General features: G+C 43.1%; 1 protein-coding gene and 1 non-coding gene across 2 annotated transcripts in view; both read left to right on the forward strand.

The window, feature by feature from the left end:
- Positions 1-14,234, forward strand: part of LOC124717012 (esterase FE4-like) — a 107,007-nt gene that overhangs the window by 63,961 nt on the left and 28,812 nt on the right. Inside the window, exons 6-7 of the mRNA XM_047243654.1 lie at positions 6,714-6,888; positions 9,870-10,042. Coding sequence (XP_047099610.1) covers positions 6,714-6,888; positions 9,870-10,042 — 348 coding nt within the window. The remainder of the gene's footprint in view (positions 1-6,713; positions 6,889-9,869; positions 10,043-14,234) is intronic.
- Positions 12,886-12,960, forward strand: Trnas-cga. The gene has a single exon. It is a non-coding gene; the product is annotated as a tRNA-Ser (tRNA).

Consider the following 14,234-nt stretch of genomic DNA (forward strand, 5'->3'; position numbering starts at 1 on the left):
CTGACCCTTAACATAGACAAATGTAATGTATTGCGAATACATAGAAAGAAGGATCCTTTATTGTATGATTATTTAATAGTGGAACAAACAGTGGTAGCAGTTACTTCTGTAAAATATCTGGGAGTATGCGTGTGGAACGATTTGAAGTGGAATGATCACATAAAATTAATTGTTGGTAAGGCGGGTACCAGGTTGAGATTCATTGGGAGAGTCCTTAGAAAATGTAGTCCATCAACAAAGGAGGTGGCTTACAAAACACTAGTTCGACCTATACTTGAGTATTGCTCATCAGTGTGGGGTCCGTACCAGATCAGGTTGACGGAGAAGATAGAGAAGATCCAAAGAAGAGCGGCGTGTTTCGTCACAGAGTTATTTGGTAACCGTGATAGCGTTGCGGAGATGTTTAGCAAACTCAAGTGGCAGACCCTGCAGGAGAGGCGCTCTGCATCGTGGTGTAGCTTGCTCGCCAGGATTCGAGAGGGTGCGTTTCTCGATTAGGTATAGAATATATTGCTTCCTCCTACTTATACCTCCCGAGGAGATCACGAATGTAAAATTGGAGAGATTCGAGCGCGCACGGAGGCTTTCAGACAGTCGTTTTTCCCGCGAACCATATGCGACTGGAACACAAAAGGGAGGTAATGACAGTGGCACGTAAAGTGCCCTCCGCCACACACCGTTGGGTGGCTTGCAGAGTATAAATGTAGATGTAGATGTATGGAAAAGTTAGTGCCCTGTTAAAGGTCGTGTACTGAGATCCCAGTATTTCGATCATTCATTGTGAAACTGAACTTTATATCTCTTGTTTCGAGAACACATGCGGTATTGTACATCAATACCTTTTTTCTCCTAATTCTGTATGTATTTGTCTTCAAACTTCTTTCTGAATTACTTCCACCCAAACCAGGTTATTTCTTTGTCACTTCTGCCTGGTGCTGTGCCACGTTGTATGACCGTCATCTTGTTGTAACCTGTTGATTAAATTAGTGGACCATGGTTGTTCTGATGTACCAAAGTCTGTTTATTAACCTGCAGTCACAAAACAGGAGTAATACGAGGAGCGTTAAATAAATAATGCAACATATTTTTGTTTCTTCGAAGCAGGTTGGTTTTATTCGGGATTCCAATACACCATATTATTCCTCACTTCTTGGCTACAAAACCCTATTTTTCAACATAATATCCATTCAGTGCAACGACCTTACGACACCTCACTGGAAGGGCATGTATGCCCATATGGTACCAATCCACTGGTGGACGTTGGAGTCAACGTGCTTCATTAATGACTTCCATCACCCACGTACTGCTTCCCTCTGAGTCGACCTTCGTTGGGCCAAACAGATGGAAGTCGGATGAAGAAAAATCTGGGCGACAGGGTGGATGAGGAAGAACAGTCCAATGAAGTTTTGTGAGCTCCTGTCTGGTTCACAGACATGTGTGAGGCCTTGCGTCATTCTCATGGAGAAAGAGAAATTCGCTTGCAGTCTTGTGCTGACGAACACGCTGAAGTCGTTTCTTCAGCTTCCTTAGAGTTGCACGACACACTTCAGAGTGGACTGTTCCACCATGAGGGGAGCATCAAACAGAATAAACCCTTCAGAGTCCCACAAGACGGTCGCCATCACTTTACCAGCTGAGGGTGTGGCTTTGAACTTCTCCTCGTAGGAGAGGTGGGGTGGCAAGAGTCCATGGGTTGATGTTTCGTTTCAGGTTGGAAGTGATGAACCCTTGTTTCATCGTATTGTAATATACTGATTATTCCTTTCTGCTGTAGTGTTATCTTGAAGCTGTGAGAAAGGAGGACAGGCGCTCCAAGGCACAGAATCAGAGACGATGCTGAGGGCAGAAGAAACTAGGGGAGATATCGTTACATGAAGTAAACAGTTAGGGGAGAGCCTTGCGAAAATGCAGACGCCCCGAAACGCGCTCCCAGGGCGCTAGTTACTGTTCAGGGAATTAAAAAGTAACTTCATATTCCTCTAGACGCTGTGGTAGGTTGCCACCGCAGAACTTTGTAACCGAAAGGCAGCTGGATACCAGCCGTGAGAACAGCAACGTCAGTAGGCTCACATGGGTTAGAAAGAGAGCGAAAACGCCAAAAAACTGTTGACCTAGCAGTCCCTAATCCGGGGAGCCTGACGGGTGGGGCTAATATTGCAAGCCTTATTTGCAGAGCACTTACCTTTAGCTTTCAGCTGAACAATGTTGATACCAAGTACGGACTTAGTTACTGCAGCTGCATTAACATCCCCGCCTTAGGAGCAATAGAGGGGACCTAACTAAACCGTGATTGGCAAGCGTCTGTAAGAGACCTGCGGGATTGGCTGAGTGACTTTAAGCGGGAAAAACAGTGCCCCCACGTGACTCTTTAAAACGCCTAGATTCCGCATTTTGGCGGAGTTCTAAGTCAGACGATCTGGGCGCCGAATCCGCGTCCGACGACTCCAGCCTCGGTCCAGCTCCGCGTAAGTCTGCTCTCTCACTTGGAGTGCCTCATTGAACAGTGTCACATTCGTATGTTTTGTTTTGCAACTAAGTTGTTGCCTTAAGACGGTGCTAGTGTTTGCTACTGTGGTTAGCATCCACTCCTGGGACTTCTGCACTGGCTTCTGTTGTAACAGTGTTATTCATGCTTTTTCTAACCCTAGAACTAGCCTCCAGTGTATTAGTTAGTCCTGTCTGGAATAAAAAACGATTTGAAAACCATGTTTGTCCAAGAGTCTCCACAACGAGTTCCCTACCAAGTCTCACCACCTGCATTTCTAGTAAACGCCTGTACCAGTGTTAGCCCAGATAGAAGAAAACAAATGCCTTCACTGTGAATTGTCCTACTGCCTTTTGCTCTGTACCGCTCGGGACCGCAGACTGACCAGTAACCCCTTTTCTCCCACCTATGTCAGGACATGACAGTATGTGACGATGTTTGGCAAAAAATTGTCACTATAAGCCTCGTAATGCACAAGCCATTCCAAGCGAGCGCACACCTTTAAGTACCTCAACAGGTGGACGAGTGTGTCAGCACTAACAACACAGACGTCCAATCCAGCAGCGAGCTGATTGTGATCCGTACATTACCTCGAAGGAGAGTGTCCACACGTTCCAAAGTTGCACGAGTTACAGCTGAGTGCGTCCGGCCTGCACGTGAGATATTGGACAGTTTTTCACGATCTTTTTGTGGCGATAACAGACGCCTCACGCGACGACTCAGCGTGCTTTTTGTTCACTGCCAGGTCTCTGTAGGTATTCTGCCCTGCTTTTGTGCCAGGAGAAAAACAATAACAATTCTCTGTTCGGAACGCACCTCCATTAAAGACGACAATTTAAAGGTTATGTACATTCCGCCAACTATTGGAACGTCATGAAACTACAAGAACTGATGTGGGGAATATTCCACGATGTTCCACAACAAATTCCGCATTTTTACTGAAACTGACTGACAAAAAAAATGTGTTGCATTAGTTATTGAATGCTCCTCATAATTGCATTGTTTTTGCATTCCATCAGGTTACAGATGCAGGCAGGATGGGAGTCAATGAGTACTGTTTCAACGATCACTGCTTGCTGAATGTCTAGCAACGTAAACTTGCACGTTACTGTGATGTTACATCGAAATGATATTCATAAATTGTGTCGTGATTTGGAAGGAACAATGATTATAAAAATGAGCTAACACCCTCATTAGCACTTGGAATCTATAAGTAGAAGGCACACAAGTGTTCGGTTTTTTATCACTTTCTTGATGAATCGTTAGTTACTGTTCAGTGCTTAAATTATAGCTATAGGAAGCCCATTTTCAGTTGTGGTAGATTATGTGAGTGTGAGTCTCTCTCTCTCTCTCTCTCTCTCTCTCTGTGTGTGTGTGTGTGTGTGTGTGTGTTTGGTGTGTGTCTGTGTGAGAAAATCTGACGCCCGATGAAATGCGATGCGATGTTTCTCCACCTTGTGCTTGGTAACGTGCCTGGATCTTTCCTGTCCACTAGGTGGTCGAGACGGTGATGCTCAAGCCAAATGCACTCTTTGCCGTCAAGAGGTTATGCAGTGTGCGAGAAGGGTGCCTGTGATGATGCATTGCAATTTTCAACAGATACCAAGCTTATTCAATCGGATTCATGTCAACCAATTCAGTTCCATAGGGAATTCCATCTGGTTGATTCCTGCCTTCTGAAGAAAAGTGTACACAAGGTGGGCACGATGTGCTACTACATAATCGCCATGGAAGATGAAACTCCATCGCCCAATGTCCAGTAAACCTGAGCAATAGTTTCGAGGCTCCCTTCTCGATACTTCACAGGTCTGGAATTACCCTCAAAAACGATGTGTTGTATCTAATTCCTGTATATGATGCTTTGATACCTGGCCACCTCCATGCTCTTCTACACTGACCTTCATAATGCAGAAATATCCTGCACTCCTGAATGAATACAACCTGATTCCACAGACAGGTTCCATTCCAAGTGTTACCTTTCCCATCATCTTTGTTTTACACTTTGTTGGGGACTTGTACCATTATTTGTAATGGACACCTAGAAGCCGAATTCATCATGTGCAGATGGTTGTGTACTTATTAATCTCCCCAGGTTTGCTGTCATATTTTGTAATCAATATGACTATATTTCTACGATCAGTGTGTCTGCCATGTTCAAGAGAACGATGCATCTGTTGAGTGTCACTGAAAACTGATGCTAGGGGTGCAAATCGTCATCCTGTATTGGTTTCCATACTGTACACGTTGCATGCATCTCCCACAAGAGTTGCTGCTCCCTGAGACTGGGATGGTGGCACTGCCCTTACTAGAACACTGGGATCAACTGCACATCGCTCTCAAAGACTGTCTTCAAGTATTGGGCCATCTGCACCAAACAGCATTATGTTTTATTGCGAGATAGGACAGGGCTACATTTCCTGCCAAGAAGAAAACCTTTCTGTCTGTTAATTAGGTTACCAGTCAACCTAATTCCACTTACCTCTTTATAAATGCTACTCTTAAATCTGGAAGTACTGGCAACTGTTGGAGTCTGGTCAAATTTCACTACAAGTCCCTCGTTTAAACAACTTTGCGTTACCACCTATTCTTCAAGTTGTTGCAGTCTTGTATGACTGCATATTCCATGCACATGTCCTGAATCGTGCAAATCGAATGGCTAATGTGTGTCCTCCCACACAGATACGAAATAATTTTGTACATACAAGCCCTCCTAAGTCCAAAATTATCTTTGACAAATTCGAGTAGTATCGTAAACTTGGAAGGTGACCGAAACACACTCTTAATGTTGACGCTCCTTCATGTCCTTCCAATCTTAAATGAAATGCCTCAGCATAAGGAATAAAGGCCACAGATCTATGCTCCTAGGTATTGTCAAAATTCTATAGCCTGACGAATCCACTTGCCAGGGCATCTATTTTCCTTAAACATCGATGTCAAATGTGCAAGCGCCTGGGTTCAACTGTCCTTGTCAAAAGTCCAGAGTCCTGTGGAAGCTATTTTATTGGTACACTGGATGAGAACTATTAGCTTGTAGATACCTATCAGTGAACACTATATTCCAGAGGCCCATCATGTTTCCTGCATATACTCATCAGTGAAAACTTACGTCCCAGAGTACCACATAAATTTTGTGTGCCTCCTCTCGCTTTCGACCTCTATGGTAAATTTAATACTGGTATGAAGACAGTTGAAACGGTTCAAAAGTCGCTCAAGAGCTTTACATTCAAGAGACCAGGCAAAAAATGTATTCTGATCATATCTCCAGAAGCACGTTTTTTGCAAATCTGAAGCGTTCAGTACCCTATCCTCGAAGTCGTCCAGGAATAAATTGGCAACTGCAGGTGGGAAAGGAGTACCAGGAGCCACTTCATCGTTACGTTAAAAAATGTTGCCATTAAATGAAAAACACGTGGATGACAACACCGCTTTACAATCTACCCATCCAGTTTTTCAATAATCAAACTTCAAATCTCTTCCAGACTGACTCGTGTGCATACAAATACCAAGTCGAAACTTAGAAGTATAGCCAGCTCCAGAATAAAATGCACCTAATTGGAGATATGTTGTTCATGCTTGCCAATGTATGGGTTAAGAAGCACTGTTAAATAAGTGGCCAGGTTGTAAGTGGGTCCTTCCAAGCTGGCATCCCTTACTGTCTAAGAGTGACAGTTTGCACCCAGTCTAGTCTCGAAACGACTCATCAGGGCAGGTTCACAGACTGATCAATGTACTCAGGCCATTTCACAATGGAAGACACGGCGGTTTTGCCTTTACTTTCAAATTTATGTTGTCAAAAAAGTATTGAGTGAGATGGCTCTGAAGCCGAAACCAGAAACTGTAAAACTGTGCAAGTCGTAAGTGTGGTGGTCGTGTGGTTCTAGGCGCTGCAGTCCGGAACCGCGAGACTGCTATGGTCGCAGGTTCGAATCCTGCCTCTGGCATGGATGTGTGTGATGTCCTTAGGTTAGTTAGGTTTAAGTAGTTCTAAGTTCTAGGGGACTGATGACCTAAGATGTTGAGTCCCATAGTGCTCAGAACCATTTGAACCGTATGAACCAAGTCGTGAGTGCAGCGCAAAACGTTTTTTTGAGGACTTTAAATTTTCCCTGTTGGCTAGTGTGAAAGAGTTTAAAAAAACAAAGTTAAGGCAGAACATCGAGCAGCCAAGGTCATGTCCCTGCTTACATAGGGCTTGGCTACACCTCCTGACAGCTGTCTGTTGTTGCAGGATAAGGCCCGGGGCGTGCTGTTCCCATTTGTTGGCACAGTGGTCGAGCCAGCTGACGCAGACGGTGGGGCCTTCTTCCCCAGAGACCCAGCGCAGCTGCTGCGCTCTGGAGACTTCCACCCTGTGCCCCTCATCACGGGAGTTGGCACTCACGAAGGCTCAGTCTTCGCTGCAGGTCAGTACTGTGGGCTGCTAAGGAGCATACATGTGACATGAATGCGGCAGTGTATAGGACGTGCCTTGTGGTGTATTCTGAAGCCCTATCATGTATTAATACTGGTAATATATACACAACTAATGAAATGCATTTTTTTGATAGTACACATTTAGTTTTAGTCATTTAAAACAGCACCAATGCAAATGTTTTTTACATTTCTTTCTGTCTTTAAGTTGAGATATAATGTCTGCATGCACGTTTCACTGGTACTTTCCTCTTTATCACTGGTGTTGCGCATAAAAAATACAAAAGAAAATGGGGACCATAAACGGCTGATAATTACACACAAGGCTAGCAGGTCTATTCTGTTCAGACAGTGGCATCCAGTTGCACAGTAAAACGGACGATCAGCTGCCGCAGCTTGGAGGGCAACGATTGGTTTGTGATTTCCCAATTAATCAGTTGTGGGCACTCTTGTGAGCTTTCTACTGCACATGGAATGGTGGCTATTCTCCGCAACCTCTCGTGAATGAGGTGGACGACACAAATTTCTTCACTCAGAAATGAAGCTTTCCTTCTGTTGCAAATCAGTTCTCTTAATGAGAGCAGTATAAATTCGACAGCGGTTGAGAGGACCGCCTGTAGTTATTAGATAATGCAGGAAAGATTTAAGGGGACCACACCCTGCCCATCTAACCCATGTTAATTTTGGCAAGTATTTGACCCATTTCTGAAAAAAACTATTTGATGCAGGACCTTAATATTTTTACATGTTAAATGATGTTAATAGAGTCAACTGTACTAAAATCTACTTTATCCATTTTATAGTTTTCAAGAAATGCTTTTTTTAAATTTATTAACAAAAAATATTAACTTTTTTTCTGCAGAAAATATTTTCTGTTAACTTCCTAATTGGGGAATATTAATGAATAAAGTACTGGAGGTGATTTTTATGTTATGTAGAGTCTCTGAAAATTTCATTCATTTATCTATGATAGCTTCTGATATAATGGGGCATATGTACTGAAAATTTAAGTTTGTGGTAAATTGACTTTAAAGAAAAAACTTTTGAAATTTGTTACTTACAGCTAATTAAAACTGTCCTGCTGTATATGATGGCCCTTCTTTGGCCTCTAGCAGGTCTTCCAGCTTCTTTTTCACCTTCCTGGATGTCTGCATAGCTTTCTTGGCCAAATTAGATGCAGACCTGTCTGCATCGGCTATCCTCATTTTATCGCAATGTTGCAGCCCAGTGATCATATCTTCACCAGGATTAATTCCCATCTTTTTCAGTAGGCCTACCCAACACTTTCCAATATTACCACAAATATAATAACAGCATCATGAACTAGTTTCATTGTATGCATGACTACAAATACAGTGTTAGGAAGGCGGTTCCAAATTCTGCTCTTGAAACACTCATTTGGGTTCTGTGTCTGCCCATGCAGACATTTCCTTAGAAAGTCAGGATGAGCCAAGTATCAGAAAATAGGTTTAATTGCTGTAATAACAGCAGCAGGAAGAGAATGCTGCACCACGAATTTTCTCCTGATGGACACAATCCATGACATGGCTTATCATCAGTAGAGGACTTATGGAAGAATATGGCCCAAACGTCTCTCTTCATTGCCTCCAGATTTGCTTTATTACCTGCAAATTTTCTATAGAAACCACTCGCGATCACACTTGAACAAAACTAACCACGTGTTTGAAAGCGTGTTGTTTACAAACAGCAGAAACAAAAGAATACCGACCGTTGCATTCCAAGGATAGCCAACGCACTCGGGAGTAAAAAAATTCCTAATGTGCGATGTTGGGGATATAATGATCTAAAATATATGCAGAAAAATGGGTTACAGAAAAGTGAGCGTGGCACATAAACACATGTGGTAGGAAAATGCTCTTTAAATGATCGAAAATTTTTTTACCAAAATCCTTTTCATAGTACTTAAATAAAACCTTAATCTATCGAAATATGATGAAAACCGAAAATCGATTTTTTAACTCTGTTTAATGGCTATTAATGTGATACAACGAAACCTGACACTGGATATGCAATGAATCCCTTACTATTGTCTGTAAATCACAGTAAACCACTTGACAACACGGTGCCTAATGCCTTAGAAATAACTCATTCGTTGTGAAGTAAAAGAAATCATAGTGGGAGACATATAACCTGACGGACAAATTAACTACTAGAGTCAAATTACTGAAATACACAATTTAAAAAGTCCAATTGTAAGTGCAGACCACAACGAGCACTTACTGGCTCCAGCTGCTCACCCAAAAATATTGAATAATTTCCTATTAAAATCGCTAATCCAAATGGTCTAATATAGTGTTTAACAAATAATTTATTATTATACCTGTAAATTACTCTTGTCAAATTTCTGAAGTACACAAAATAAACAATTAAATTGTAAATGCAGAACACAACAAACTGATACTGGTTCCAACTGCTCACCTAAGAAAGTTAATAATTTTGTAATAAAATTGCTTGTCCAAATGGACAAATACAGTGATTTAACAAATTAGTTAATTAGTTATTACAACTGTAAAGTGTGGAGACACGTATGTGCTTTTCTTGATGGTCAGTCTTCTGACAGGTTGGATGCAGCCCACCACAACTTCCTCTCTTGTGTCAACCTCTTGATCTCAGTCACACTTGCACCCAACGTCTTTGATTATGTAATGCATATATTCCCAACTCTGTTCTCCCCTACAGTTTTGGCCTTTAGTATAATGGACGCTATCCCCTGACGTCGTATGACTTATAGGTTCTGCGAAGGCAAGTTTGGGATAATTATATCGTACACACATGAATTTAAGCAGTCATTCTCCCACAAGCGAATGGAAAAGGAAGAAAATAGGTTCTTGGCACTAATGGCGAAGTTTCCTTTCTCATGTTCTTCATTGCATTGCAGGACATATATCTGGATGTAACTGTAGATATCACAACAGCAGTATTGATCTGATTCAACGTTCTCTCCATTCCACAGAGCAACCCAAATGGTCCATCAACCTGTCCAGCTATGCTGAGAATCACCATCTGCTCATCCCAACGAACCTACGCTGCCCTGACTCAGACAAGGACGCGTTGGCTGAGCAGATACGCCGCTTCTACTTTGGGGACCGTGATATTGGACCTGATACGAAATTCGAACTGTGCACAGTGAGTTTTCCTCTGTTACCAACACACACACACACACACACACACACACACGTGTGTGTAGTGCAGATGTACCAGTTTTGGCTTAGTGCTCTCCTTATGTAAATAAGCAGGCCACTTGGCCCCACCCGCATAATGACTTTTAGGTAAACAAACCATACACTTCCCCAAGGTACTTACATAAACAAATTAGCCACCAATGCTTTTAGCGCTATGTTTGCGTGTGGACCTTAAATAAACAAATTGGCCACCAAATCCTTTTAACCTAACCTAGTTTATGACCTGTAACTATCCTCTTACTTAGCATAATTTGTGATCCAAAATGGACGCTCCCCCCCCCCCCACTCCGGTAGTGTGCTCCTGTTGATTGGATCTTAGGGTATGGTAGTCATAAGCTGGGCTTAGCATTCATGCTATGTACATCAGGCGAACTATACAATGAAATGTCTCTAGCTGCAGCAGCAAATTTAGGTGATGTTTGCAATTTTGTTTCCACAGTTTGCAACAGAGTAGCCCCAAAACTTGCCAACTTATGATGCTATTTACAGTTTTGAGGGAATTCATTGCAATTTTGTCGATTTTCTCATACTACTCCAAAGATTTGCATGTATATGGGAGACTAAATGTTTAACAATTACCAATACAGTGCATTATTTAAAGAAATGCAGTGATATCCCAATACTTAAATATTTAACCAGCAACAAATTTAAGTAATATTTGCAGTTTTCGGGAATTCATTACAATTTTGTCGAATGTCTCCTAGTATTCTACAAACAGCTACTTTTCAAGAATACACACATAATTACAGGACTGTAATTGTTTTACAACTATCCCCACAGTGTTTTTTTTTTCGAAACAAACGCACTGATATCCCAATAGTTTAACGCTTAACAATTAGCACAGAGCAATAAATACACTCTTGCTACTTTTTCACTGAAAGAACCTTATCCCTATGTTAAAAAACAGTGACTGCCATAGAGGAGTCTTACATTATAAGGTCACAGTAAATAATGGGAGGAACGTTTCTGCATGCTTGCTCCATTACACTGTCAAATAGTTGCAACACTAAATTCAAAGCAAGCAAAGTGAGGGAAGGCCTCTCTAACTCTCCAAACTGCATTGTGTTGGGGAGCTGCAGCTGCTGGCTTCCATGACTACAATTCAATCACTAGGGGTCTGTAAATCGGGCGTTTAGCTCAATTACACTTGTTAGAACCCACCGCGTTCGCTCATGACTTGCCCGAGTACACATGCTCAAAGGGGATAGGCCGTGATCGAATGAGGCACTATCGGGAGGGCAGAGGCCACCCTGTTCGATGCACTCGGCATGCCGCCGTTGCGGCCCTTTTAGTATCAGCCCCGTGTGTCTGCAGGCTCTCGTCGCTTCTGATATAATCCCACAAGCTTATGGAACTACATCCACATCAACTTAGTTATGCTGTACACGTGTATCCAGGGTTGTACTGCCTTACTGCGACATTTTTGTGATCCATAAGAAAAAGTAGCTTGTTCTATACAGTAACGAAAGTTTGGAAAAAGTGGCGCTTCACAAGAAAACTATGTAACTACAAACTTTTGTCAGTCTTGTAATGAAAAATCGTGTTGCTATTTTCTATAAAACCACCTGGTTTATTTCTTCAAATGTACGTATGTGAACTTGACCAACTAAACAACTAGAAAGTTACCAGGAGCAAAATTGATTCTAAATCTCTCTTAGCATAATTACAGTGAATAGACACATTCTGGATCAAGTCTCCTTCATCCAAGCGAGATAAGACTCCTTGCCGCACCGTAATTTCTTTCACTAGTCACATTTCGGGTTGTAACATAAAATACAGGGTGATTCAAAAAGAATACCACAACTTTAGGAATTTAAAACTCTGCAACGACAAAAGGCAGAGCTAAGCACTATCTGTCGGCGAATTAAGGGAGCTATAAAGTTTCATTTAGTTGTACATTTGTTCGCCATTTCAGCCAATAAAGTTTTTGGTCCCTTTTTCTTCGAAGGTGCTACTGTAACTGGACTACAGTATCTGGAGATGTTAGAGAATTGGCTGTTCCCTCAGCTCGAACAAGAAGCACAACAATTCATATTTCAGCAGGATGGAGCGCCAGCACATTGGCACTTATCTGTCCGTAACTACCTGAACGTCAACTACCCGAGGCGATGGATCGGCCGCCAGGCAGCCCGTGACAGAGCAGTTCATCACTGGCCTCCAAGAAGCCCTGATCTTACCCCCTGCGATTTTTTCTTAAGGGGGTATGTTAAGGATATGGTGTTTCGGCCACCTCTCCCAGCCACCATTGATGATTTGAAACGAGAAATAACAGCAGCTATCCAAACTGTTACGCCTGATATGCAACAGAGAGTGTGGAACGAGTTGGAGTATCGGGTTGATATTGCTCGAGTGTCTGGAGGGGGCCATATTGAACATCTCTGAACTTGTTTTTGAGTGAAAAAAAGACTTTTTAAATACTCTTTGTAATGATGTATAACAGAACGTTATATTATGTTTCTTTCATTAAATACACATTTTTAAAGTTGTGGTATTCTTTTTGAATCACCCTATATTCTTCTCGCTAAATTAGATCGGTTGTGAAAGAGACTACTGTTACACTTCCACTGCGCAAGCGGATCATCGAGGTCACAGCTATTGCTGAAACTTCCTGGCAGATTAAAACTGTGTGCCCGACCGAGACTCGAACTCGGGACCTTTGCCTTTCGCGGGCAAGCGCTCTACAGGAGTGCTAGTTCTGCAAGGTTCGCAGGAGAGCTTCTGTAAAGTTTGGAAGGTAGGAGACGAGGTACTGGCAGAAGTAAAGCTGTGAGTACCGGTCGTGAGTCGTGCTTCGGTAGCTCAGTTGGTAGAGCGCTTGCCCGCGAAAGGCAAAGGTCCCGAGTTCGAGTCTCGGTCGGGCACACAGTTTTAATCTGCCAGGAAGTTTCATATCAGCGCAAACTCCGCTGCAGAGTGAAAATCTCATTCTGGAAACAGCTATTGCTGCATCTGCTTTAGCTGCATATCGGTACGCATGTCAGGAAACGCAGAAACAGAGGGAGCTATCAGGTTGGTGAGCCCCCTGCAGAAGAGTAACTCAACCAACTGGTGTGTAGAATGAAACGTGACAGACTGCAGACAATACAACAGGCCACACCAAGGACAAACAGCTTATTGGCAATGAGGAACTATGCAAAGCGGTCACCACATCGATAATAATAAGATCAGGAGCAGTGGAGGGACAAATACAAGACAACCAAAGAGAATGACCAGGTAACACGCAAGGCAGTTATCCAACAGTTCAAGTACAGCGAGGATCGATCCACAGGTATGAATCACGAACACTGAACTGTCTGCTTTGAGCCGTGCAGCTGCCTAAATACCAGCCACATTGAACTGTATTGGCCAGCGCACTCACATAGCGAGACAATGGCGAGCTGGGTGTGCAAGGACAGTGCCGCCACAGTGCCCTTTTGTGGCTGTTGAGGTCCTTCTCCTGTGGCGGACATTCAACCTCTGCGGCGCCCTATACTAGTTCCCTCCATCCTTAAGCAGCCACATGCAGGCAAAAGTGCCCCAGAAAGAACTGTGGGAGGCAGAAAGAAGGTATGGATGACGACCTGGACCCGCCGACCGTCAGATGGCAAAACAGATTTTGATCAGTGCTGTCTATCGTGACATTGCTAGAGGTGTGAGTGCGTTTCTCCCATTCCCACGGAAGCTGAAGGCAGTGCTGAAGTGCACATTGGCAGTGATTGGCAGTCCTCAGTCGATGCCAGAGCAGGTTGTGGTAGCGGCATTCAAGCCCATTCCATTTTCGACAGACATAACCGAACATGTGTGGACCGCTAGTACTGTTGCCGGCATCCAAACCATACGGCTCCCATAGGAGCAGACCTACACAGACACACCAGATGTGTTACGCCAGGATGGCCAATAGTATAAAGCGGGAAGGGGAGGCATCAGAAGATGAAACACAGTCTGTGGTTGCCATCTATGGAGCAGCTCAGTGTGGCTATGACCATCAATTGTCAAGGTGTGATAGATGCTCAGAAACAGAGTGGGGGCAGAGACAGTGGCAGAGGAATCGGCAGCTTCCTTCATTTGTTGCTTAAAGAGTGAAAAAGACCTTAGGGTTGCTACTTGGTGTTTGGCACACATTGTGCAACCATGGACCATTTGTTTAACGTCACTAT

Source organism: Schistocerca piceifrons, chromosome 9 (genome assembly GCF_021461385.2).
Source record: "Schistocerca piceifrons isolate TAMUIC-IGC-003096 chromosome 9, iqSchPice1.1, whole genome shotgun sequence".
Classification (NCBI taxonomy): Eukaryota; Metazoa; Arthropoda; class Insecta; order Orthoptera; family Acrididae; genus Schistocerca; species Schistocerca piceifrons.